Consider the following 26236-nt stretch of genomic DNA (forward strand, 5'->3'; position numbering starts at 1 on the left):
CAACACCTCCGTGAAGCCGCATCCCACTCGCTCTATTACACCTCGTTCGTCCTCATCTACCAGTCGATGGGGCCTGTCCATCAACTACACTCGCTCTAAATCTGCACAAAGCAGCAGGTGTCCGCCCATGACATCGCCCGGAGATGCTGCTCCGGTCAAACCTCCGCCGTCCTTCTCCCCCGGCGTTGCGCGAGTCGCATCCACATCACCATCACGATACCCAGGGGAGCATGAAACAACTCAATCTTTAGACGCCGAACTGGCAGAATCTCAGACCGTCTCATCGCCGACCCCTCTTTCAGCCACGGTCGCCGAATTACCAATACGATCTGGCTCGTCGCACTCGCGCTCTGGGAGGTCTTCCACCCCGCAGTTGGCAAGGTCATCGATCGGTTCGCCTTTTGATGGAAGATCCGACGGCTCGGAAGATATAAGATCATCAATTATCCGGTCATTCTCACCCACGATCGCAGTCCACGCCTCCGAGGATACCGATGATCTGGTGAGGAACAAGGGGTTCAAGGGTGGATTTTGGGAGTTAATCCGGCCCTTTGGGGAAACAGTTTCCGGAAAGGTCGTGATTCGGGACAGTATAGGCTCGAGTCGTGCCTGGGAGGACTATGGAGTGCGCTTTGCCGATTTCAAAGGGATCGGCAGGACTCCGTCTAATCGAGACCCTGGGCCCCTGGCGCAGATGGAAGAAGTGTTGGCCAAGCAGTTAGACTCTTCAGGTGGCATGCTTGGTGCGTCGGTACGGACAAAGGACGTTTTGGGACTCCCTGCAACAACTCCACTATGCAAGTCGTTTTTGCAACAACTGTTGTGCTCGGCACCTACAGCGCCCCACGAGACATTTGGCCACCCAGTAGCCAATGTAATAGCCATCAGCTCTCGCAACGCAGCTCCATTGGAGACGCTCAGGCAGCTCTATGCTGATGGTACTACTGGGGACAAACAGCTACCGGACTGGGTCAACCAGGAGTATCTTCGATATTACGTTTTAGTTCATGACGAAGAACGAGATGATATTACGGAATCTATCAAACTATATGATCAGATGAAGCGGCACTTTGGGCTACACTGTCATCTTTTGAGACTTCGGAGCAGCCAGTGTGTGGTGACAGACGATGATAGCATGCAGGTCCCCCAGTGCGAATGGCTCTCGCCGTCAGAGCATTTATCGGGGGCAGGCGAAGCAGGCAAGTTTGTTCGTCACCACACAAGCAGACGTAAGCTAATTTTTCTCCAGAAGCCTTGGTTGACCTCGGGACTGACGGCACGCCATATCTCTTTGGCTCCGATGCTACTGCGATTAGGGCATTCATTCGAGAACTAGTGGTACAGTCCGTCATTCCATTTATGGAAAATAAAGTAGCTGTCTGGAACGACCAGGTTGCGTCTCGGAGGCGTGGTATAAGTGGCAGGTTTATGTCGATGTCTCGGCGATGGGCTGGCTTCGGTTCAAGCTCGCGTTCAAGCATTGGGGGCTCGTCGGGTGGTAACAGCGGGAACTACGATCCAACACGACACTCTTATAGCCCAGACTCCCCGGAGGCTATCTTGCGGAAGATGGCGGACTTTGCGTTCATGCTCCGCGATTGGAAGCTAGCGGCGTCCACATATGAGATGATTCGGTCGGATTATGGCAACGACAAAGCCTGGAAGTATCATGCTGGTGCCCACGAAATGTGCGCTGTTAGCATGCTTCTAAATCCATTGGCCACATCAGCCAAAATCAAGCTTGAGAGCGTTGACCAAATGTTCGAGACTGCGTGCTACTCCTACCTCACACGTTGTTCAGATGCGCCGCACGCACTGCGCTGTTTATCCCTAGCGGTTGAGCTTCTCAAGTCTCGCGGCGGGTCAGCCACTGAGAGCGCAGCCAAATGGGCCATGCGGGTCATGGATTTTGGTCTTGTGGGCTCAGCGGGACAGATTATATACACCGAAAGGGTAGCAGCTTGCTATGCGTCCAAGACACCAGTGGGAGCCGCAAAATGGGGCGGGCGTCGCCGAAAAGCCGGCATGTGGAGCATGCTTGCTGCCGATCAATGGCTCAAAGCTGGCCAACCCACCCTGGCCTCAGCCTGTCTGGAAGAAGCCGAGCGTCTCTATGCTGACGTGTTGCAGGCTGACGGGGTGTTCCCCATGCCTGAGATGCAGAGCTTCGTGGACAATCTGCGCCATGCTGTCAAAGTCGAATATCTTGGAGCGAGGGGATTCGATACTCGAGAAGCACCGGCTAGCGAGGATCCCCTGGACACTGAAGAGACCAGCGAGAAACTCGACATGCGCCACCATCGCCGGTCTTTGGTCGGGCCTCCTATGCAGCTGGATGCTGGAGCCCTGAACACGACGCAGGGACCTCTGGATCCTCAGAGTCCACCCAATGATGACTTTGAACGAGCTTAGACTCACTACAGCCTTAATACCTCATCATAGCATATAAGCATAGAATACGAATATGTTCAAACAGGAATTTGAGTACTGCCTTTAGATGTCTAACCCTTACTCCGGGTAGAGGTGTGTGGGACGTTGCTTCGCGTGCGAATATATACACCTCTTGTATCAAGAGCAAGAGGACATGCGAACTGTTGGCCCAAAGAAAAGCTGTAATTGCTTATCACTACATCTCTTGAAACATCCGTTCGGGACCACAATATACATTTAGACGCGTCACGTGGGGCTTATCGATAAAGCTGTTCAAAGCCGCAGTCCGGTAGATGCGCAGATGCGCAGACGCCAGGTGACTCCCCCATCTGCTTTGTCTGCGAGGCCCAAAGAAAACAACTTGTCCTATCATTTGCTTAGAGCGAGACACATTATTTTCCCAACATACGCTTGCATAATGAGTGAACTACTGAAATATATTCTCACTCACGAGGAAGCATTCCGAAGGTAAATACCGAGTCGCAAAGACCACAACACAGAAAGAATACCGTACTTACTCAATGCCACATCTTCAGAAACCGTTTACCCTCTCTCTACTCAGACTTCACGCCTCAGAAGAAGACAAACCCCGACGGCTACGCCGTTAACGTTGCCGCATGGGAACAAGCACTCAACCGAGCCGCGAAGCGCGGTTATACCTCATCACGCGGTGTACGGGTACGTTCCGGCTCGACCGTATCAGCTAAGAGTGGAACAGCACCTACGAAACGCAAGAAGACCGACCACCTGATTTTGCGAACGGATGAGTCGCTGCTCCGGGATTTAGAGAGTCCGGAGTGGGGGAGACCCGTAGCTCTGGGCACTGTATTTGTGGGTCTATTGTCTTTCCTTTGGAGAGCTATTAAGCTAATCAATGGGTGTTACAGGATGAGGCAGTGCGCAAGAATTCGATGATTCCATTGCCAATTTACAAGACCACTGCCGGGCTTCTGCAAAAGAAAAGTCAATGGAAGTTAATTGATCCTGGGGTTCTGAGTCCTTGGAATGTCATGAGCTGGGGAGCCCGGCAACTGAAAGGTTTTGTCGTAGGTTCTGAGAGCGATTCAGCACCGAAGCTGCAGGTGCAGGAATTGGTCTTGATAGAGAACCTACAGGAAGCGGCAGACCTAGCAGTCAAGAAAGCCACTGGCAGCTACTCATCCAAGCTTGACCTTATCTACTCCAGGGAAAGTTTTGTTGAAGAGTTCGCGGCCATACTGAATGATGCTACGGAATTATCAGATACTGATTTTGATGTCTTGTTGCTCTATTTATCCCGCGATAGCGGTGCTATTGCATACGATGGCAGGGTAAGTTGGACTATATAATCATGGCCAGAATGCCCACCCATTAACTGATGTGGCTAGACGATCAAGTTCAAATCAGCAGATGAATCAGCAGAGATCACCCAGCAGGACACAACCATTGCATCCATCAAGACGTTGGTGTCGACTATGTCAAAACAGGTCACGAGCCTGGAAGCAAAGATTGCCGAGCTGACTGCCTCTGCAAAGACGGCATTGGCGAATAAGAACCGCATCTCAGCGCTGTCCGCCGTGCGTTCCAAGAAACTGGCTGAACACAACCTCCAGCAGAGGTTCAACACTCTCATGCAGCTCGAAGAAGTTTATTCGAAGATCGAGCAAGCCGCCGGCCAGGTGGACATGGTCCAGGTCATGCAGGCAAGCACTGGTGTGCTTCGCGGTCTGCATACCCAGATCGGCGGTGCTGAGAGGGTTGAGGACATCGTTGAAGAATTGCGGGAAGAAATGACCAAGGTCGATGAGGTCGGAAGCATCATGAACGAGGCCGGCCCGGTCATTGACGAGGGAGAGATTGATGATGAGCTCGCGGCAATGGAGAAGAGCGACAGAGAGGCGAGAGAGAAGGAGGAGGCAGCAGTTACCGAGAGGAGGCTTGCCGAACTGGACAGCGTCAAGCAAGCCTCCGATGAGGCTTCTCGCCAAGCACATGCGGCTAAATATGCGGACTCAGCGCTGGCAGATAACATCATTGACAGGCTCTCTAACATGTCTGTTGAGGACCGTCCGATGCAAGCGAACTGAGCCTCCCCGAATTGCGGGAGAGATTTTTGCCTTACGTGGAAGAATAACTTGCTCTTCTTGGTGCTTCTCAATTCGAGCTCAACATGACTTGTTTTGAGATCACCCTGATAGGTCAATGACATTATTGCCATCTGTGTCTGGGCCAAACTCAACGCGTGCACCATCCACCGGTAATCCTGCACCCTGCTGGGATTGTGGTTCCTTTTGTCCAGATGAAGACGGAGATCCTCCAGGTATAGTCTGTCGTGCCTTGGCCTCACTCTTTTTACGCGCATTTGCGATCAAACGCTTGAAATCGTCATCGTGGCTGTTTGACCACTCACTGGCATCGAAGTCCTTGCGCATCACATTATTGGAAGTGGTGAATGGCGACGGCGCTGTTGCATGTCCACCCTGAGTGCGTTCCCAAATGTCCAGTTCCTGGAGCAATACCCGCTTAGGCTTGGGATGTTTGGAGTCGCAATTTGCATTCCACAAGTTCATCCACTCCGTATGACGTCTCTGCAATAGCTGTTTCTGCCCCCAGTCGGGGATTCCGAGATCTCGGAGCTTTTTCCGCAATGCGTTATCCTTTAATATGGAGTAGTTTATAGCCGGAAGCCGCTCGGGCTGTTTGCTGGGGAGGTTGGGGCCTCTTTGGGGTGCGCCTTTTAACGACCTGTAATATCCATTAGCGCCATGTTATAAGACGTATGCAATATAGTTAACTTACCCGAAAGATGCTGTCTTTGTAGGGGTTTTCTTGGGCGAGTCTTCTTCCTGTTGGTGTACGTTCAGGTGTGGAAATACAGCCTCCTCCTTCATTTTGCGAAAGCATATTGGGCATGCAACCAACCCATCTTCTGCGAGGCGATTAGACGGGTCGGGTATCCGTGTGATAAAAGTGTCATACCGGGGATATATTCTTCATCGTCTTGACTGTCCTCGATGACCTCGGGCACGATCTGAGGAACAGTTCGCTCCCGTGCGGAGCTATCTATGGATCTTTGAGAGCGAGTCCGTCGGCCTTGCGAATTTGTTTCTGGGACCTGTAGCTCCTCCTCCTCTAGGTGATTGACCTTCCGCTTCTTTTGGGCCGGCTTCTCTATCTCTTCCTCTCCTCTAGCACGGCGTGTGTTTTCCCTCCTCGCAAGTTCAAGTACACTGGGTCGTGCTAATTTAAACGCGTCGACGAGTTCCTGCACTGCCCAATTGCGACGCAGTTTGAGCTCTTGGTCAGAGCTCCGACATGCCGGACACTTGCCTTCGGTGCTGAGGCAACGGCGAATGCATAACGAGCAGAATGTATGGCTGCATGAAGTAATGACGGGGTTATCGAAGAAGTCTTTGCAGACCTGACATCGTAACGAGGATTCGAACGGCGCAAGTAGTGAAAGTGGCGTTTCCAACCAATCGGTGGAGTCTGGGAGATCGAACGACTGATCCATTGAATCGAGACTTGAGCCCTGAGCGCTCCAGCTCTTTTCTGTAGAAATTCCAACCGGGTTCGCCCGGCGACAGCAAACGAAAGAAGAGAATGGGAGTGGAGAGCCGCTGAACAAGACCGCAAACGCCAAGACCCGCTGACTGATACGCGTTAAGTGGTTAAACACGCGTCAGAGCAACTTGCATTTGAACAGCAACCATGGACTCAAAGTTGTATCTGGCTGAGAATGTTCTCAATGAGCGACGCCCTGTATGATTTCTATATGTCCTTCAGACAAGGAGGAGCTAATTGGGATTAGGTCACATATCGCCTATTAAGCCGCGCGCTCAAAGTGCACGCCAATCGCGCCAAACAGTATGTTCAGTGTTCGCAATGACAAAGATCGGATGGAACTAACACTGGCACTCTGTTGCATAGGATCCTTTTTGAATTCCACCGTAATGAGAACGCGAAGAAGCCACAGACCGTCCACGCTACCTACGTCATCTCCGGTATCCAGAAAGCGCCCGAGCCGGCCCCTACGAACGGCCATGCGGACGATGAAGATGAGATGATGCAGAGTAGTCCATACCTGCCAAGCTCAATGCCGAATCAGGATGCGACTTCGGACTCAATTCGCACTGCCTCGATCGTGTTAGCACGCGAGGAAGACTTGGAAGGTACGCAGATTCAGGGATCTCGGTGATGCACAGTACTGAATGAGTGGAACAGATGCGAAATCAACATTCCAGTCGATATCTACAATCCATGTCTACAGTCTTCAGCCTACGGCTCTACCGGATTTGAATGTGTTGGTTGATGCCAACCGGGAGATCTTGAGTACACATGGGCAGGAGGATCCATTGGAGTGTGGGAAGCAATGGGGTATGATCCAGAATCGGAACGTCAAGGTAGGCCATTGATTACTTCGACAGATTTACCCCGATCTGATGTTTATATGATCCAGCGGAGGACTGGCGCGCGCCCACCGCCGCCTGCAGCTCCAGCCGTGAAGGCGCAGGGTGCCAAGACATCGAAGCCTTCGACAGAGTCGACGGTGCCCGCTAAGCGGCCGCTGCAGAAGGAAGCATCCCCAGCGAAGACGGAAGTTACCAAGTCCGATGAACCGAAGTCTGAGCCATCCTCTGCTGCCAACTCCCAGGCATCCTCAAAGCCTTCAGGTAAAGCTGCACCAGCAAAGCAAAAAGGCAACCTTTTCAGCTCTTTCGCCAAGGCGAAGCCAAAGACAAAGTCATCAGTTCCCGCAGAACCGGTTCGTGCCATCACTCGTGCTGCCTTTTTTATATTAATTTTTTTTGTTCGTCGCTGATCTTATTTTACTAACTTTGACTACAGACCACACCGAGTGCAGAAGATGGTTAGTTAACCTCACTCAGCTTTGCTACATTAGCTAACATCTTCTAGTCGTGCTTGACGATGCCTCTGAAGAAGAGGCGGAAGAATTGTTCCCTGATAGTACCGATAAAGTAGCAGCAGCAACCCGTGAAAACAGGAAAGAGCGTGAGGATAAGCTCAAGAAGATGATGGATGATGACGATGACGATGATGAGGCTGACGGTACGCTCTGGCCCTCAACCGCCAACTGGAAAGGCATCGACTGACATGGATCCAGACGAAGATATGCCCGATGCCGATGACGAGCCACGGGAGCCCACGCCCGTTGAGCAACTGCCACCATCAAAGCCAGCGGAACTTAAAGAAGAAGTGACCGTACAAGGCGGCCGGCGACGAGGCAAGCGGCAAGTCATGAAGAAGAAGACGGTCAAGGACGAGGAAGGATACTTAGGTCCGTGCATCATGCTGAGACCCATTCATTTGCCGAGATGTACTAATCTGTTACAGTTACCCGGGAAGAAGCAACCTGGGAGTCTTTCTCCGAGGATGAGCCGGTGCCTAAGAAGAAGCCCGCAGTCAATGTTCCCAAGGCCAAGGCTGGCAAAGCTGCGGGACAGGGTAATATCATGTCTTTCTTTGGGAAGAAGTGATCTCTGTAGTATTATTGAGGTGTCCAATGAATTTCTAAAAGCATAGATATATAATACCCAAGCATATATCCAGTTCATTCCCCTCATGAAGAGTATACCAACTCCAAAAAAGGAAATTCCGAGATGTCGATCTTCTCCGCACTTCATGTGGGGAAGAGTAACATCGTTCCTATACCGATGTCACCTCGATTCGCGGTGTACTTTGTATTCCTCCGAGGAAATTCCCTTAGAATCCATATACAGGGCTGTGGAGCTCAAAATGCACTCATGCAGTCGCGGAGAAATTCTATGCGAGTAGTGGAATGTATCCCTGTCTGGTTGGGATCGACATACATCCCCTCTTATTCACCCCGGCCTTCTTCCCTGTAGCAGTGAAATCCTGTCCCTCAATTTCTTCCGACTACACACCTGCGCCATGACTCTTCCTGCCGTCCTCGCAGTCGCTCTGCTGGGGCTCCAGGCTGCCGCCCTCCCAGGCAGAGACGACCCAGCCATATTGCGACGCGCCTGCCCAGACTACACCTCCTATGCATCAACACTGCAGTGAGTATCTACGATCCAAGATGTGCCTAATAAATGCTAAACAAAGATTTAATATCACAGCGCTCCCTATAGTGGAGGTCCCTTGAATCTTCCCTTTCAGCGACCTGCTGAAGCATGTCGGACATTCTCATCTCCCGCCGTGGAGAAGGTCATTGACGATATCACCTCGCGCCTAGTCGATAAGGACCTGGCTCAGTTATTCCGAAATGCATTTCCAAATACCTTAGATACCACAATTCGGTGGCATACGAACGAATCAACATCATCCGGCACCAATGCCAAGCGAGACGGCGCGCAATGGACCGGAGTGCAGACGTTCATCGTGACGGGCGATATCAACGCCGAGTGGCTTCGTGACTCAACAAATCAACTCAGAAACTACCAGAAACTGGCTGCTAAGGACAAGAGTCTTTACTCGCTCATCCTAGGTGCCATCAACACGCAGTCCGAGTTCGTCATCCAGTCGCCCTATTGCAATGCTTTCCAGCCACCGGCTCTCAGCGGTATCAAGCCGGAAGCCAGCACCCAAAAAGACACCGTGCATCCAGCCTATGATGAGTCTTTTGTATTTGAGTGCAAGTATGAACTTGACTCCCTGGCCCATTTCCTACAGCTAGGCACCGAGTTCTACGAGAATACTGGTTCAACTGAGTTCTTGACGGACCGATGGTATAAAGCGCTCGATACTGTGCTGAAAACAATCGATGCTGAGTCTCAGCCCACCTTCGATACCCATGGCCAATTCATCCAAAACCAGTACACGTTCCAGCGCGAGACCACTATTGGCACCGAGACTCTCAACCTAGCTGGTGTTGGCAACCCGCTAAATAGCGAGACCGGCCTAATTCGCAGCGCCTTCCGTCCTAGTGATGATGCTACAATTCTAGGCTTCTTCATTCCACCGAACGCTATGATGTCCGTGCAGCTCCAAAAGACGGCGAAAGTCATCAAGGCAGCCGGTGGACCTGCAAGTCTCGTCGCAGACCTACAGGAACGCGGCACCAAGCTAGCTAAGGCAGTTCGCGACCACGGCATTGTTCAACACCCCAAATATGGAGATGTCTACGCATTTGAAGTTGACGGGTATGGGTCCCGTATTCTCATGGACGACGCCAACATCCCCTCACTGCTCTCTTTGCCTTACCTCGGCTTTGTGGACAAATCAGACACCGTCTACAAGAATACACGCAAAATGATCACCAACAAGGCCTCCAACCCGTACTACCTGGTAGGCCCGCAGTTCCACGGCATCGGTGGTCCACATATCGGTCTTGAGAACGCCTGGCCCATGTCTCTACTTGTCCAGGCTATGACCTCTGATGACGACGATGAGATCATTGGAAACCTCAACCTCGTTCGTAACTCCAGCTTGCTTGGACTTGTCCACGAGTCTATCAATGTTACGAACATCAAGGACTATACCCGTCCTTGGTTCGCGTGGGCCAACTCGGTCTTCGCGCAGACTGTTCTTAAGATTGCTGCTGAGAGACCTCATTTGATCTTCGGTACCGATGCGAAGCCTTATATTGTTTAATAGGGTTGACAGACTATTTGTTTGTGACTTGGGCTTCTTTGGCGTTTCTTGAAAATACCCGTGGACCTTAATCATACCCTTATATCGTTCGGTTTGTTATCCATTGCATGAAATTTGGGAATGTGGGCATTTGACCTTTGGCCGTTATGCCCCTTCGCAGTCTACTCTATGTTGTAGAAGGGAATACCGACGCCTTAGTTATTCTCCAGTAAGCAAATCAAGCCGCTTACTGCCTAGTTATCGTAACAAATAAATAGTTCTACCTAGTAATATCATTTAGTAAACTCACACATAACTACATGTATATATGCCTATGGGGAACCCGATATCCTTTCATACTTTGGCCTGCCTCTTCTCAAGCGCCTCTCGCCGAGTGCGAATAGCCTTTGTCTCCTCCCTCAGCGCTAGTCCCGCCATAATCTCCTCACTTCCGCCACCAACTACATGAACCCGAGCATCACGACTAATCTGCTCGATTCGAGCACCTTTCCCAGCCTTGTTATAGCCAGCACCCCCCATAATCTGCTGCGCTTCTCGAACACTTTTCTCCAGAGCCCTGGTGGACATGACTTTAAGCAAGGCGGTCATGCCACCAATGTTGACATCGTCGGAAGGACGATCTTTCGTTAGCTCGAGGATATTCACAAGCTGTTCCATGAACGCATAGGCTGGCTCGATCATGAGGCCAAATTTGAAGATCTTGGACTGAATCGCCTGCTTCTCAATCAGTGCAGATCCAAACGTCTCACGTTTGATGGCGTAATTATAGGCGTCTTCGGCACAGACTCGGGCGAGCCGCAAGGATGCACAGGCAAGCGCAAGGCGCTCTGGGTTGAAGTCTGGATAAAGTATTAGCAGCTAATTAAACCTGTTGGCTTGATTAAGACTCACTCGACATGATAAGAGGGAATCCCTTGTTCTCTTGGCCGATGAGGTTCTCCACAGGGACGCGCACATCTTCAAACTCGATGAACGTTGAACCTAAGTTGTGTTAATTCGCGATGTATTCACATGGTCTGAAAAAGAAGCACCCACCACTGGCATTCACGCCCGAGTTATGCATACGTCTGCGAGTTACACCGGCAGTAGCCAAGGGGATGACAAGCAAGCTAATACCAGACCTGCCAGGACCGCCAGTTCGAACAGCAGCAGTGCAATAGTCAGCCCAGATGCCATTGGTAATCCATTTCTTCGACCCATTCACAACGTAGTGATTCCCATCCCGCTGAGCCGTAGTCTGGATATTAGCAACATCAGACCCGGCTGAAAAGTAAGCGAAGTTAGCAAACCATGTCTGCAGAAGATATACCCCCACCAGAAAGTAAGCAGCACATACCATCCGGCTCTGTAATTCCCAAACAGAACCTAATATCCCCCCTCGCAACACCAGGAAGCCACTTCTTCCTCTGCTCAGCATTCCCAAAACGCGCAACAGGAGGACATCCAATCCCATTACCACCCCCAAGCCCCCAAATAACACCGACATATCCAACGCGCGTGAGCTCGTCCGATACAATCAGCGAGCACCACGTATCCCACTTCTCGCGCGGCACATTCCCAGGAAGAGAGATACCGGCTGAGTCCTCCTCGCTCGTGAGGGGATGCACAATGCTGTAGCCCAGCTTGCAGTGGCGCCGGCGTACGGCTTCGGGGACTTGGCCTGCTTCTTCCCACTCTGCGGCGTAGGGGGAGATGTATGTGTCGACGTATTCGCGCACGGTGGCGCGCAGGTTGTGGTGCAGGTCTGTATAGTATGGGTTACGGACGTCTAGTTGCGGGAGAAGGGGTTCACTGTATGGAGCTGTTGCGGGGCGGAGAGTGTCGGCCATTATGAAGTAGTATTTACCTAGGTAGTCTTATGGGAAGATGGGTAGATAACTAGTAAATGGTAATATGGTTGTATTTGATTATTTGGTGATTGGAAGTACAGGGTGGTCTTATGCGGGGAAGTCCAAGCTCGGTCGCCTGTGAAGAATGTGGGGAGAGCTACTTGGCCGAGGCCCGAATGCTGATTTTCATCTTGTGCTTCATAAGGGGGGAGTATGCATTTGTATCGTTATTTGGGTATATGGTATTAAATCCGTGGTCATTGATTGTCTCTGTTTCAGACACTTCCAAGGTCACTTCTGCGTTTCCTCGAATCGGCGAACAGCTTTCTTCATCGCTCGCAAATGTGCCTTGACATCCTGGCAGCTCCACCTGTGCTGCGATTTGGGCTCCAACATTTTTTTAATACACGTCATGAGAGAATCCGCGACTGAGATTCCGTCGTCCAGCACGATCGAACCATAATCGATATTGGCGGCGAAATCGGCAGGGAAAATGGTGCACTCGGACGGGTCCTGGCCTGACCCACGAGTCAGATCACTCAAGACGAATTGTCTCTCCATCTTTGTGTTCAAACGATAAACAGTCTCGAAGAGAATGACACCAAGCGCGTAAACATCGAGCTTTTCGTCGATCTTATATTCGAAGTAATCCACCGGTGAGCTCCGGTCATCTAGAGGCAGAGATAGATTGGCTGGGGGACGATAGAACTCAGTTCCAACTACCCGCTGTATATTTTGTCCCTCTCGGTATGGTGTCATAGTGCCCTGTGAGGCATCGTTGATGTGGGAGATATCTGCCACGAGACCAAAGTCCCCGATACGGGGACGACAGAACTGGATGGGGGAAGCTTCGCCGGAGCTGCACGCGACGCATATGTTTTCTGTGCTGTTCTCTGGTGCACACAAGAAGATATTTGCAGGCTTCAAGTCACGATGCACAATTCCCTTTGAGTGGAGGTACTCAACACCCGAAACAATGTCCATCACAAGCTTTATCGAGGGCAGTAGGTGGAAGCAATGGCGCCTAGCGAGTGAACATTCATCATACTTCGGAGCGGCTTGAGGGTTCAGGTACGCGCCGAGCGAAATAGGATGAAGTGACATCTGGATGTGAAGAATGACCGCGGGGGGTTGCTGCCCAGGCCGGCAACGGCGTTGAACTTGAAGTTTAGACTGGTCTTGGCTCAGACCATCTGTAAAGATGTCGTCGGTATCCCCAAAAGTGGATGTTTGACCAACAGAGGTGTTCCCGTCGAAGGTACGGGGAATGGATTCAATGTCATCATCATCTTCATCCAACCCTCTTCGTGAGCTTTTCTTTGAATGGTGAGATGACGTAGTTGCGTGGCTGTCCCGGCGATGAATGCTCTCGCTGAAGCTATGATCTCCAGGAAGAGAGCTTGACTGGGACTCGGGATTTGAACTTTCAGAATGTCCAAAGACAATCCCCATGCTTGACTCGTTTGGAGTGTCTGGAGAAGGCAAGTTGTTTTGCGATCTGTCATATGTCGCGTGAGAAGGGTGGTATTCGGCTGGAGGCGGGTGCGAGTGATGAGCCTGCTCGACCCATGCCCCATAGTATCGAACAATATTTGTATGTTCAAGGCGGGCGAGGGTTCGAATTTCCTTCATGATAACCTCGAGCTGATTTTGACCTCCGAATTGCAGCTGCTCAAGTCGTCTTTGGCTAAGTGGGATTTTCTTGACGGCGTAGTCTTGTCCGTCGATGTGGTTTGTGACGTGGTATACTTCGCCGAACGACCCGCGGCCCAAGATCTTGAGTTCCTGGAATTCAACGGAGTATCTTGAGAGCTGATTGTATGGTGGGGCTGTTGGAGAATTGAAAAGAGGAACTCCTACAGGCGAACTGCCAAATAGGGGAATCGAGGGATTGGGGAAGTTCATTGGCTCACGGGGAACAGTTGGAAGAAAATCCACCTTATTAGCAGGAGGAAGCTGTTTCCGAAACGATGGATTTGGTTCGGTATTCCGCCGGAACAGAGTGGGACTCTCCACGTCTTCAACACTAGATCTCTTTATCGCAGGCTTTGTAATTAAGGCGAGGTCCTCGCCAGAGCCAATCTTCGGGGACCGTGCATTGGGTTCATGGAAATTCATATCCTCGAGGGCAGATATACTAAGCAAGTCGAGATTATCCCGATAACTCTGCCTACTTGGCCCCATCTCCTCTTTGTCAATACCGTCGGCCAAGATACCATGAGTCGACAGAAACTGTGATTTAAATTTGTATAGTTTCTTGCCAAGATACTGAGCCTCGGGGCTGTGTCGACTGAACGATTTATTCGAGCCACGTTGAGCATTGAGAATGTCTGCTGCTCTACTTTGGCAGTAAAATTCCAAGAGGGCGGCTGTCATGACATTTGCATGTTGATCAACATTCACACCAGCCAGATCTTGTGGTAATGTTGATCTATCGCCGAAGGAGATCGAAGAGTCTGCATCTGTAGAACCCGAGTCTTTCGGAGCTTGCTTGGTCTTGTCCTTCCTCGGGCTGTGGGATCCATTCTTTGCAGCATGTCGAGGGGTTGATGACGCAGATTCCTGGGTTTGACTTGCTTCTGAACTCGAGTCGGAATCTGAGTCCGATGGTATTTCTGCTGCTGGTCGGAACAACGACATATTGATACACTTTCCAGTTCGAACAGCACACGCAATGACGACCTCGGATCAGCGCTGTGGCAGCGCCATTGGCAATGGCTGAAGCACACAGGTGATTTGAGGGAAAAGGAAGAGGAAGGAGAAAGAAGCCAGGGCGAGAAGTCGGTATAAAGATTGCTGCCTTCCGTAAACTTGAGCTGGATGTTGCCCCGCAATAAAAAGACGGGCGCTCTTTGATCAAAGGCAATGACTCAAGATTGAAAGAAAACAAAAATGGACAGGTGTCAGATATCCCTTGGATGGATATGCCACCTTGTGATTGAGATCAAAAAGATGTAAACATGTCACAGAATCGTAGCGGGGCGGTGATCCCAAGCTTCCATCGGGTTCTAATAGAATGTCTCTGGCAGGGCGTGGGGCTTGCCGTTCTTGGCGAAAGAATTGAAGGTCTTTTGGACAGAGTCGGAGACTGTACAAGGGAAATCCATAAATACAGGCAACGATGAAGTAGACAAAGACTTGGCTTCGAGATAGAGTCATTCAGTGCCAAGCCGAGGGCGGCGAGTCATCCGTTTCCGCACCCATGGACTTGGCGGGACTCGAGATGGATATACGATGAAAGGACAAATACATATCCACTCAATGTAGCTATACATGTGAGTACAAATATTTTGCATAGCACATACCTCTCATATCAGACATATTATGCAAAAAAAGAAAAGGAATATCTAGACCGATTGCCTCTGCTATTTGGCCAATCAGATCACTCCAAATCTTTGTTTCAATTTAGCTTATCTTATCGCACGTGACTCGTCACGCGTTAACGTCACGTCGTTGTCGCGACAGCGCGACTTTCACAAGGAGTTGCCCGCTGAACACCTTCCCAAGTTTACAAGTTTATTCTCACCCCATATTGTTTCCACCACGAAATTGACTCAGACTCCGTGATCCTCAGTCTGGGAGTTATCGTCATGCCTGAAGCTATTATCCCTCCCCAGAAGCGGGTGCTAGGCGACGCGGCGAATACTTCCAACAGTATCTTGAAATCTCCCAGCGGTCTCAAAAAGCGGAAACTCGACAATGAAACAACTGTGCAATTTACGCCATCTTCGCAGATGTCTCGGCGAAAGATTGGCTCGAGCCAACCGCAGAAAAGTCAATTCGAGGAGGAGGTACTCGAGAAGTTGACGCAGGATATTGGCGACTTGAAGGAGAACAACTCGGAGAAGGACCAACAATGGGAGCGCCCACCTCTTGGTGACTTTGACCCAGCCAAGGAAAACATCTGTTTCCAACAGATTGACGCGGAAGAAGCAACCCTGATGGGAAAGCCTGCCATTCGGCTTTTCGGTGTCACCGAGGTAAATATATTTGCCATTCTCTGGGTTTTCATATCTAACAAGATTCGTAGGCCGGACAATCGGCGTGCCTTCATGTCACTGGCTTTGAACATTACCTCTACATCGCCGCTCCTGTCAGCTTCACCAAAGCGGATTGCGACCCCTACAAACATTTCCTGGAGCAAAAGCTAGGCCAGAGCTTCACTGCAATCTCGTCTGTGCAGCTCACAATGCGCGAAAATATCTACGGATTTCAGGGAAATCAAAAGAGTTATTATATTAAGATTACGGTTACTGAGCCAAAAATGGCCGCTCGATTGCGAAGTGCATTAGAGACTGGTAGTGGAAGCATGAACTACAAGGGTATGTGGAGCGGCGCAGATGGGATCCTCACATTTGACAATATTCAATACCTTCTGCGCTTCATGATAGACACTGGGCTTGCTGGAATGGCTTGGGTCGAGGCGATCGCCGGGAAATATCGTCTTCTTGGACAGAGTCAACGATTGTCCAACTGCCAGATCGAAGCTTCCGTCGACTATCGTGACATGATAGCTCATCCACCAAATGGTGAATGGGCTAAAATGGCACCTCTTCGCGTCCTCTCCTTTGATATCGAGTGTGCTGGACGGAAAGGTATCTTCCCGGAGCCTAACATGGACCCTGTCATCCAGATCGCCAACGTTGTTACCCGATATGGAGAGACGAAACCATTCATCAGAAACGTATTTGTCCTTGATACCTGCAGTCTGATCGTCAATACCCAAATTTTGGAATTTGAAAAGGAAGAGAAGATGCTCGACGCCTGGCGCGATTTCGTGGAAAAGGTGGATCCTGACGTTATTATCGGATACAACATTGCCAACTTCGATTTCCCATACTTACTTGACCGCGCCAAGCACTTGAAATGCGCTGGGTTCCCTTATTGGACCAGATTGAAGGGGTTCAAGACAGAGGCCAAGGATGCAAATTTCTCGAGCAAGCAAATGGGCAATCGAGACACGAAAGCGACGAATACCAACGGCAGAATTCAACTTGATCTTCTCCAATTGGTTCAGAGAGATCACCAGTTGAGAAGTTACACCCTTAATTCCGTATCCTACGAGTTTTTGAAGGAGCAAAAGGAAGACGTCCACCACACGATGATTACTGAGCTGTTCAACGGTACTCCGGATTCGAGACGACGACTCGCAGTGTACTGTCTGAAAGATGCATATCTGCCACAACGATTAATGGACAAATTGATGTGTCTGGTCAACTACACAGAGATGGCAAGGGTCACGGGCGTACCGTTCAATTTCCTCTTGTCTCGAGGCCAACAGGTCAAGTTTATCAGTCAGCTGTTCCGGAAAGCCCGAGAGCAGCAACTCGTTATTCCCAATTCCAAGCCCCAAGACGAGCAGGATTACGAAGGTGCCACTGTCATCGAGCCGAAGCGAGGATACTATGGCGTGCCCGTTGCAACCCTCGATTTTGCGTCTCTGTACCCCTCAATCATTCAAGCACACAACCTCTGCTACACGACCTTGCTCAACAAGAGTAGCGTTGAGAAATTGAACCTGAAGAAGGATGAGGATTACATCGTCACTCCAAATGGAGACATGTTTTGCACAACGAAAGTTCGCAAAGGCCTTTTGTCCCAGATTCTGGAAGAGCTGTTGTCGGCAAGAAAGCGTGCTAAGAAGGAGCTGGCTACCGAGACCGATTCTTTCAAAAAGGCAGTGCTGAACGGTCGTCAACTCGCTTTGAAGGTTAGCGCAAACAGTGTCTACGGTCTGACAGGTGCCACAGTGGGTAAACTGCCTTGTCTTCCCATTGCTAGTAGTACGACGAGTTATGGTCGTCAGATGATTGAGAAGACAAAGCAAGAGGTAGAAGCACGCTACACAATCGCCAACGGTTACTCTCATGATGCTGAAGTCATCTACGGTGACACCGATTCCGTCATGGTCAAATTCGGCGTCACTGAACTGGCAGATGCAATGAAGCTAGGCGAAGAAGCAGCAGACTTTGTTTCTTCGAAGTTCATCAAGCCCATCAAGCTTGAATTCGAGAAAGTATACTTCCCTTATCTTTTGATCAACAAGAAGCGATATGCTGGACTGTACTGGACGAACCCCAACAAACATGACAAAATGGACACGAAGGGTATTGAGACAGTCCGACGCGATAACTGCCTCATGGTCCAAAATGTCATTGAAACCGTGCTGAACAAGATCCTTATCGACCGAGATATTGATGGCGCACAAGAGTAAGTTGATCATTCCTCAAACCAAGCTATCAGGAACTAACATAAAATCTAGCTACGTCAAAGCCACCATTTCAGATCTTCTCCAAAATAAGATCGATATGTCAAAACTGGTCATCACAAAAGCGTTGTCGAAACGCAAAGAGGACTATGCAGGCAAACAGGCACACGTCGAACTTGCTGAGCGCATGCACAAGCGTGACGCTGGTTCTGCGCCAACACTTGGCGATCGTGTGGCCTACGTCATGATCAAGGGTTCGACTGATTCCAAGGGCTATGAACGAGCAGAAGATCCCATCTTCGTGCTGGAAAACAACATTCCCATCGACACTAAGTACTACCTTGATAACCAGCTTACAAACCCACTCAACCGTATCTTCGAACCCATCTTGGGCGAGAAGAAAGCGGGCCAGTTGCTCACTGGCGAGCACACACGGTCTATCACCAAAGCGGCGTCGAACTTGGGTGGACTGATGAAGTTCGCCAAGAAGACCCAGACCTGCATGGGGTGCAAGAAACCACTTTCTAGCAAAGACGAGATGGAGGGTGCCGTCTGCTCGAACTGCCGTCCCCGTCTCGGTGAACTTTACACAAAAACCCTCACCAAGGTCTCCGATCTAGAGGTCCGATTCGGGCGCCTGTGGACTCAGTGCCAGCGATGCCAGGGTAGTCTTCACTGTGAGGTCATCTGCTCATCCCGCGACTGTCCGATTTTCTACATGCGCATGAAGGCAAAGAAAGATGTGGAAGATTCACAGAAAGATCTGTCCCGATTCGACTTTGATGCTGGTGCTTGGTAAAGAGGGAAGTTTTCCATTGTATGACTTAGTTATTTGTTTTCTTAAATACTTGGCTTTTTTAGTGGTATGGTTGGTCATGAGCATGGTTAGATGGCGTTGGAGCTTGAAAATACTGTACAATGAGATTGAAATAATAACAAAAAGACTGGTCACCTTCAAGTGGCTCGCTTCTTTTTGCATCTTTTCCCAAGTTTCTCGGATCAGCCCTTGAAGTTGATAGCAAGATCTGGTGAGACTATAGATAGACCGGAAATACGATAATAGGTAGGGTCTTTGAATACATAGAAGACAAACAATAGGGACAATAGACAATAGACCCGAACTGAAATAATCGAATTGGATACCAACAAAGTAAATGTCCAAGTAAATTAATATGTCTTTTCTACTTGTCTCTGGACTTAAATCCGGAAGCGCGTCATCTGCGAAGCCGAACTCTTGGCGCGGAGTATCTGTCGATCTTCAGTTTCACCATTTCCCAAATCGAAGCCCGTCATGAATCCTACGGTAGAGGATGAAGTCGACTCTTCCCACAGTCCAAAGGATACTCCAAAGGGCAATCCAAATGCAAAGGACACAGTCCCTTGGTCGGAGGTATGTTTGCGCAAGGCGCGAACTGAAAATATGGACGTTTTGAGGCGAACTGTGACTGACCGGCTTTTCCTTTGCGACCAGATTTTCTCCCGTCATGAGGCCGTCCTCTGCTCTCATCTCGAAATGCTAAGCATGGTGAAGGAGCAGATTGCGCCGGAGGTCAATGGCTTCCAGACCGTTTCGTCAATGGTGAACAAAACAGTACTGGCGATGAACCAGCTGAAGATAGCTAGGAAACATATGGTGAGTAATCTGCTCGACTCCCTTTGCCTGATCCCATCACTGACCGTTCCTCGTTTAGATGAGCAGTAAGTCCTACCGAACTCCTACCCGGAATCAAGAGAGCAACATACCCCAGCCCTTACCAAGCAATACAGACAGGGATTGACATGACAGCTCTAGGAAACGCTACACCCTCAACCTCCAGTTCATCCAGTTCCTCCAACCCCACACAGTCCACTGACACAGAGGCCAATACTCGCAAGAAAAGACGCAGGATCTCTCGGGACAATGACAAAGCGCGTCCTGACCCCACAGACGAAAAGCGAGCCCCCAAACGATATCGTGACTCTTGCCCCCAGCCACGAACCGAGCAAGACGGACAGTTCACGTCAACGTCACTTGGAACAGAGGATATCTCAGCAGAGGTCCAGCGACGGCTGAAAATCAAAGAGGAGCAACGTTTGAAAAAAGAAAACCCCAAGGCGGATAAACGCAAGCGCGAAAGTCTCGCGTCGAATGAAGGTGAATCATCCATTGCAAGCAGGCCTCGGAACAAACGGCTTAGGCTGGAGAATGGGCATAAGAGAGATGGTGATCCAGTGGACAACGGCGCAGATTCTCCGAAAAAGAAACAACGCAAAACGCCTTAGAAAAAAGAATTTGAAGTGAGCGATGCTGGTCCGTTGCTCGATTTATTTTACTTCTTTCGCGTCTTGTGCTTCGTTTATTGGCGGATACTAAAAGTTCGAAGAGGCAGTGTTGCTTGCATTGAACGATAGTGGACAATTCTTACTGAAAATATTCCTAGAAATTATATATACTCGGTGACAGGTACTATTTACTGTCCCGTTAATCCCTGGATACCCTATCCAGGTAGAGATTATATCAAGGAATCACAACCTGCAGGTAGCCTCTTCTGGCATTAAATTCAATGACATGTGCAGATCAATGTCAGTTAATTCGACTTGCCTTCTAGCTATAGCACCAATAATAGGATGAAAATCTGTGAATATAAAGGGTACCTGAGGAAATATCCGAGAAGGGCATATACATAGAAGATAATTAACAAGACTATCTGCTAAAACAAACATACCAAGGTGCCTATACATATTTTCTCAGTAAACCATACAACGCTAGCAGAACTAAGGTACTTTGACTACTAAGGGAAGTCTCATAGTCATTAGGCTATATACATTAACCTTGGTTTTTGTGTTGGTCTAGTGGAATAATGCTGTGTTTTATTCCAATATAAACCTATATGAATTCCCTACATATGTAGATATAAGACTTGTAAAGACACTTATTACTATAACCTATGTACAATACGCCTATTCGAGCAAGCTACAATTGGTCTACGATATCTAAAAATTCCTAGGCCCAAAACGTATATATGTATAAGCGTTACGTTACATACTTCGTGTATCTCGAAGGATCGATCCTCAGCTTCGTAGTTCCCCAGTTCACAGTTAGCCCAAGATACATACAAGCTACGGAAAATGAAGTCCAAGTGGAGAATATATATTTTTTATACATTTAAAGTGTTCCCAAGACCAAGAAACTCTCCACGACCATGGCATCGCGAGAAACTCCTTGATCGAGGATAGTACATGACATATCTCCAAGAATTTCCCATCTGGAAAGCCGCGAGTCCCTCAACGACCATGGCATCGCGAGGGATTCTCAAGCCAACCAAGTTCAGTACATGAAAATTGTCTCATATCCAGGTGTATCCCATATGGAAAGCTGTGAGGCTCTCAACGACCATGGCATCGCGAGAGACCCCCAAGCCAACCAAGTTCAGTACATGAAGAGATTGTCTCATATCCAAGTATATCGCTCACAGAGATAAATATTCTGAAAATGAAACATGTAAAGCGCCCAAAAACAGATGGTATTAAATGGCAAGACCCCCCATTCGAGCCGTGAGGTGAAGGTGAGTGGGGTTTTTTTTTCTTCTGGCGTTGATGCTGATTTTGATGTTATCTTCACCCCGACGGGGCCATGGGAAAACCCGACAAAACCCTTTTTGGGTGCCGGTAAAAACCATAGCCGGGACTGCACCTCTAGGTACAAGTTCCTTTGTTTCCCTCCTTTCCATATTTGCCGATTCCTCCACCGAGCTTCTTCTCGGTCTTGGATCTGGTCCTCCCTGTGGACGGGGCAGTTGTTGCATGCACCGTCGAACGAGGACCAGATGAGGTTTGTGTGTGTGTGCGTGTGTGCGCGTGTGCGCGTGTGTGTTGTCTGTCGATGGAGTCTTCTGTGCCCTGCTCTGGGGGGTTGTCACCCGTCACAGACGGTTCGTACCCGGTTTGAGGAACCCAGAGGTCTTGGGGGTAGTCCGGAGGTCGGTAGACAGATTTCTTTTCCCTTGCTCAGTTGAGGGTTCTTTCCTCCATCGAGATTTTTCTCTGACTTGGGTCTGATCCTCCATGTGGACGGGACAGTTGTTGCATGTACCGTCGACGCCAGGACCAGATGAAATTCGTGTTGTGTGTTGTCTGTCGATGGAGTCTTCTGTGCCCTGCTCTGGGGGGTAGTCACCCGTCACAGACGGTTCGTACCCGGTTTGAGGAACCCAGAGGTCTTGGGGCTGGTCCAGAGGTCGGTAAACTGATTCACTTTTCTTTGCTCCCGTTTCTTCCTTGCTCAATTGCGGACGTAGCCAGGGTCCAATTCGCTAGCTAGTCGGAGCATTGTCTCTGCCTGTGATGAAGTTAGATAAAGTAATTACAATCAGCGTTTCCTTGCAACCTCGGCGAACTGATGATCTTGGGATGGACAGCTGGGGGATGGACAGCTGGGGGATGGACAGCTGGGGGATGGAAAGTTGGCGGACGAAAAGCGGGACGACGGAAAGTAGGATGATCGAAAGAAGACTGATAGAAAGGAGGAGGAATAACAGCAGGTTGATGGAAAGCAAGGGGATTGGGCTGGAAGTGGGAGGGACTAACAATTTCTTTGACTGCCAGAGCACCCATGGCAAAGGCTTCGATTCTCTGTAAAGAAGTTAGTGCATGTTGCGGACCATTTGCTGCTTCCCAGAGATAACTCACTGGATCAGGGAGAGGTGGCGCGTCCGGCATCTCGATGTCATTCTGAACTCAATGTTAGCAACTGGTCTTTACAAAATGGATGTGGATGTGAATGTACTTACTGGCTCATCGGATGGCGCCTCAGTCATCTCAATGTCGATGTTTGGATTGTGGGCATGTCGGTTGAAGTTCTTCCCCCTGTAGTTTGGATTGTAGTTCTTGCCCTTGTAATTGCCGTTGGCATTGGCATTGGCATTGCCGTTGGACCACTGGCCGTTGCCGTTGCGAGGGTTGAATTTCTTGACTTTGTAAGGGGTGTTGACATTGGCCCGTTCGATATTGGCATGGTGAGGGTTGAAGTTTTTGCCCCTGTAGTTGGGGTTGAAGTTCTTCCCCTTGTAATTGGGGTTGCCGTTCTGGTTGTTCCCCCGGTTGTTTGTATTGGTGTATGTATTGGAATTGGAATTGGAATTGAAATTGGAATTGGCATTGGCATTGCCATTGCCATTGCGAGGGCCGTGGCCCGATTGTTTGTAAAAGCTTCTTGCAAGCATGGTCATTCGATTGAACTTCCAAAAGCCGGATTTCCACTTGTGAGTAGAGTGCAACACCTCTGTTTTTGGCTTGTTTCTTTCCCTTGGCGTAGGCTTTGCGGATTTTTTTGTGGAATTTGGGTTTGGATTTTTTTTTTTTGTTTTTGGTCTATAGTCTATTGGTTTTGCCTCAGCTGGGATACTTCACCTCAAGAGGCCGGTAACTCTCTCCAAGTCCGACGATTAAAGGCAACTCCCTGACCCTCGTAACTTGGTGTGGTTTGCTTTTTGATGGTTTTGATATGTGGAATGAGGAAGGATTTTGATATGCAGATGACCCTCGGCCGAGAGGTGAAGAAGAAAAGAAAAAAGAGGAGCCGAGGGTGGGCTGGGGCAGTTTATAATACAAGGGGATACGCTACTAAGCCAATCTAGGGACGTTGCTGGCTTCCGACATGGATTCCTTGGATCCGTAGAGGGTAATGTCTAAATAAGGGAAAGTCGATATATCATCGTACTGGATCTCATGATATATGGGGGGCAGGCCGTTATATGTCGAGCCTAAAGCAGTGTCGGACTGAGAAGGGAAAGCAAACAATGGGCCATTGTTAACGGTAAAGGGAGACGGACAAAGAACCTTCAGATCTTCAACTTTGGCTCGACCATTTTAACAGAGGTCTTGGGGGCATTTTCATCAGAGATCCGGAACCTAATATGGAATCGGCCTGTGGTTGGACATGATGTAGAGGGCATATACATAGGAAGTATATTTGAGTGTCAGTATGATGTCTCGTCCGTGGAATCCAAACGAAAGGAAAAGCTTCCAAGTATCTTGTGATTCCCGTTGAACCTAACTCATTCTGCCGTCGGAGAATAGGGGGTAAATGATTGTGTCGGAGCACTCAATCGAGTCGCTGGCAACATCCTGTTGGGGCATCACGGGCATACCCCGAGTCAACCAAAGACAAAGACTTCAAATGTTACTTCACCGGAACGAGGAACTCAAATCCTTTTGCCTTTGCTGAGTACTGCAGACAATTGCTTTCTTCCGATGAACAACGCCTTTGATGTGTAGTTTGTCAACTATGCCTAATACGGAAGATAGGTAATGTCATCGTGACTATACATCTCGACGGTAACATCAGAAGTACATAGTACACACATGTAATTATAAAGAAACCACTAAAGAAAGATGTCATACAAGGAAACAACGGTATTATAATATACTTCCCTGCAATTATGGACTTGACTTCCATTCCACCTGGGCAAAATATGGAAGTATGACCAAGCCAATAAGAGACTAGAATTATGCGCGCTAAACCTTGTACAGTAACAAGCTATACCCGATTTGGAATCGGCCTCAGGTCTCCCGTTACAGCTCCTTGAGGGTTGGGGGCTTCAAGTAAACATCTCTTGGGTTCCGTCAGGATTCTACAATTCCTAGAATGACTCTCTTGCCAAGTACTTGTGCATGTGACATCTATTTCATCTTTTTGCTAGATCTTTCCAGGATTCGATCGCCATTCCTCACGTTTCTTAAGTTGTACTTGGACTCACTTCAACCCTAGATATGTCCGGGTATATTGCATTCTTTGTCGGGCAAAACCTGCTTGTCATGATAGTCCCTAAGACCCTCGTAAGATAGAAAAATTTCTGGCAGGTGGAATTCAAAACGCAACCAAACACCTAATCCCAATGCAAAGCAGAGCAAAATATAATACATCAAGGGGAGAGACAGACGCTGTACAAGGCAAAAACAGAGCCAGCACAAGCAGCCAGGAATCAATCCTTCTCAGCCACAGTCTCATCCTTAACCCCCTCACCAGCCTTCCCATCCTTCCCACCCCAAGTCCAAACATCCCAAATATGCTCCTGAATCAAATCCCAGTACCCTTTCCCCTCACTAAGCGCCTTCTGTTCCTCCCTCAACCTCCTCTCCTTCCACCCCTCAGACTCCCCACCCATCCAAACCCGCTGCACGATCCCTTCTTCCTGCGCCTGTCTCGCCTTAAGTTTTTCAATCTCCTCCATCAACCCAGGATCCGGATCCCTGCGCTGCTTATCCGAAAGCGACAAAATCCGCGCCTGCAACTGCTCATGCTCAGCCTGGCGGAGCTGCGCATCGCGCGCAGCCCGAAGTCGTTCTTGGATCTCCTGCGCGCGCTCGCTCGGCAGAGAAGAGAATGTCCCCTGCACGCGGGAAATGCGCGCGTCAATACGGTCGACCATGCTGCGTCCTGTGCGATCGTGCACGATGTGGTTTGCGGATGCGCCGAAGGAGCAGAGGACTAGGACGGTGAGAGGGTCGAGTTTGCGTGGTGGGAGGGCGATTAGGATCGGCGCGCCGATTAGGAATGTGTAGGCTGCGTAGTTCTTGAAGCGTTTGTAGTCTGCTTCGCGCGTTGCGTTTAGGTCTGGGGTTGAAGGGGATGCCATTGTTGATCTTTTGATTTGGAGTTGGTGATATTGCGTGACGTTGGAGGAAAATTTATGGTTTGCGGTTGGGCTTGGCGGATACTTGGCAGGGTTGGGTTGATCGGGAGTTTTATGTTTGTTGACTCTTTTACATGTCTGCTTTATTCTTTACTTCTCTATTGCACATATATCTGAAGCTTAACATAATAGTATTATGTTGGAAGCATAAAAATCCCTCCATTCTGACTGCAAAAGAAGGAAAAAAGCGATTATTCAACATGATACCAACTACATGTACACACTACGCTTCAGTGGGATCTCACCACGATCTATATGGAACACCCATAGCCACGCCACATCTGTTAATATTGGAAGTATTATTCTTAATGGACTCTTAAGTGGTAAATATTTTAGTACGGATGAAAACAGGGATCTAAGTTGAGCTTCATATATGATTGGCAGAGTCGACAATCCCACATGTGCACCCTATTGGTGTTTAGATCGAGGTTATACAATTACATTATGTATCAAATCAGACATCATACCTAGGTAAACTTCAGGACTGACTTCCACCATTGACTTCACTACCTCTCCACTTCCACTCATCTCTCTCCATCTCC

General features: G+C 49.3%; 11 protein-coding genes across 11 annotated transcripts; 6 read left to right on the forward strand and 5 right to left on the reverse strand.

Moving 5' to 3' along the window:
- Positions 1-127: 127 nt before the first annotated feature.
- Positions 128-2412, forward strand: N7489_000445 (TRAPP III-specific subunit 85 family protein; the record flags this gene model as incomplete). Its single annotated transcript, XM_056706200.1, has 2 exons — positions 128-1211; positions 1250-2412. The coding sequence occupies 2 exons, from the start codon at positions 128-130 to the stop codon at positions 2410-2412; spliced, it is 2247 nt and encodes a 748-aa protein (XP_056570502.1).
- A 436-nt stretch (positions 2413-2848) lies between these two features.
- N7489_000446 (putative vacuolar sorting protein SNF7 family protein) lies at positions 2849-4496 on the forward strand (the record flags this gene model as incomplete). Its single annotated transcript, XM_056706201.1, has 4 exons — positions 2849-2898; positions 2967-3261; positions 3318-3740; positions 3798-4496. 4 exons carry the CDS (start codon positions 2849-2851, stop codon positions 4494-4496), a joined length of 1467 nt encoding a protein of 488 aa, XP_056570503.1.
- Positions 4497-4595: 99 nt separating this feature from the next.
- rad18 (E3 ubiquitin-protein ligase RAD18) lies at positions 4596-5923 on the reverse strand (the record flags this gene model as incomplete). The annotated part of the gene is made up of 3 exons (XM_056706202.1): positions 4596-5154; positions 5209-5338; positions 5389-5923. 3 exons carry the CDS (start codon positions 5921-5923, stop codon positions 4596-4598), a joined length of 1224 nt encoding a protein of 407 aa, XP_056570504.1.
- A 197-nt stretch (positions 5924-6120) lies between these two features.
- Positions 6121-7907, forward strand: N7489_000448 (uncharacterized protein; the record flags this gene model as incomplete). Its single annotated transcript, XM_056706203.1, has 9 exons — positions 6121-6171; positions 6221-6276; positions 6340-6581; positions 6634-6812; positions 6869-7174; positions 7258-7279; positions 7327-7479; positions 7535-7708; positions 7765-7907. The coding sequence occupies 9 exons, from the start codon at positions 6121-6123 to the stop codon at positions 7905-7907; spliced, it is 1326 nt and encodes a 441-aa protein (XP_056570505.1).
- A 415-nt stretch (positions 7908-8322) lies between these two features.
- Positions 8323-9984, forward strand: N7489_000449 (glycoside hydrolase family 125 protein; the record flags this gene model as incomplete). The annotated part of the gene is made up of 2 exons (XM_056706204.1): positions 8323-8450; positions 8511-9984. The coding sequence occupies 2 exons, from the start codon at positions 8323-8325 to the stop codon at positions 9982-9984; spliced, it is 1602 nt and encodes a 533-aa protein (XP_056570506.1).
- A 333-nt stretch (positions 9985-10317) lies between these two features.
- N7489_000450 (acyl-CoA dehydrogenase family protein) lies at positions 10318-11813 on the reverse strand (the record flags this gene model as incomplete). The annotated part of the gene is made up of 4 exons (XM_056706205.1): positions 10318-10823; positions 10876-10965; positions 11020-11247; positions 11321-11813. 4 exons carry the CDS (start codon positions 11811-11813, stop codon positions 10318-10320), a joined length of 1317 nt encoding a protein of 438 aa, XP_056570507.1.
- Positions 11814-12104: 291 nt separating this feature from the next.
- On the reverse strand, positions 12105-14453 carry N7489_000451 (putative protein kinase; the record flags this gene model as incomplete). Its single annotated transcript, XM_056706206.1, has 1 exon — positions 12105-14453. One exon carries the CDS (start codon positions 14451-14453, stop codon positions 12105-12107), a length of 2349 nt encoding a protein of 782 aa, XP_056570508.1.
- A 950-nt stretch (positions 14454-15403) lies between these two features.
- N7489_000452 (DNA-directed DNA polymerase delta POL3) lies at positions 15404-18820 on the forward strand (the record flags this gene model as incomplete). The annotated part of the gene is made up of 3 exons (XM_056706207.1): positions 15404-15793; positions 15844-18023; positions 18076-18820. The coding sequence occupies 3 exons, from the start codon at positions 15404-15406 to the stop codon at positions 18818-18820; spliced, it is 3315 nt and encodes a 1104-aa protein (XP_056570509.1).
- A 492-nt stretch (positions 18821-19312) lies between these two features.
- N7489_000453 (uncharacterized protein) lies at positions 19313-20283 on the forward strand (the record flags this gene model as incomplete). The annotated part of the gene is made up of 4 exons (XM_056706208.1): positions 19313-19411; positions 19493-19654; positions 19713-19719; positions 19814-20283. 4 exons carry the CDS (start codon positions 19313-19315, stop codon positions 20281-20283), a joined length of 738 nt encoding a protein of 245 aa, XP_056570510.1.
- A 1999-nt stretch (positions 20284-22282) lies between these two features.
- N7489_000454 (uncharacterized protein) lies at positions 22283-23228 on the reverse strand (the record flags this gene model as incomplete). Its single annotated transcript, XM_056706209.1, has 4 exons — positions 22283-22339; positions 22588-22632; positions 22690-22731; positions 22791-23228. 4 exons carry the CDS (start codon positions 23226-23228, stop codon positions 22283-22285), a joined length of 582 nt encoding a protein of 193 aa, XP_056570511.1.
- A 1755-nt stretch (positions 23229-24983) lies between these two features.
- Positions 24984-25637, reverse strand: N7489_000455 (uncharacterized protein; the record flags this gene model as incomplete). The annotated part of the gene is made up of 1 exon (XM_056706210.1): positions 24984-25637. The coding sequence occupies one exon, from the start codon at positions 25635-25637 to the stop codon at positions 24984-24986; it is 654 nt and encodes a 217-aa protein (XP_056570512.1).
- Positions 25638-26236: the final 599 nt, after the last annotated feature.

Source organism: Penicillium chrysogenum (assembly GCF_028827035.1).
Source record: "Penicillium chrysogenum strain IBT 35668 chromosome Unknown utg000001l_segment0_segment0, whole genome shotgun sequence".
Taxonomy (NCBI): domain Eukaryota; kingdom Fungi; phylum Ascomycota; class Eurotiomycetes; order Eurotiales; family Aspergillaceae; genus Penicillium; species Penicillium chrysogenum.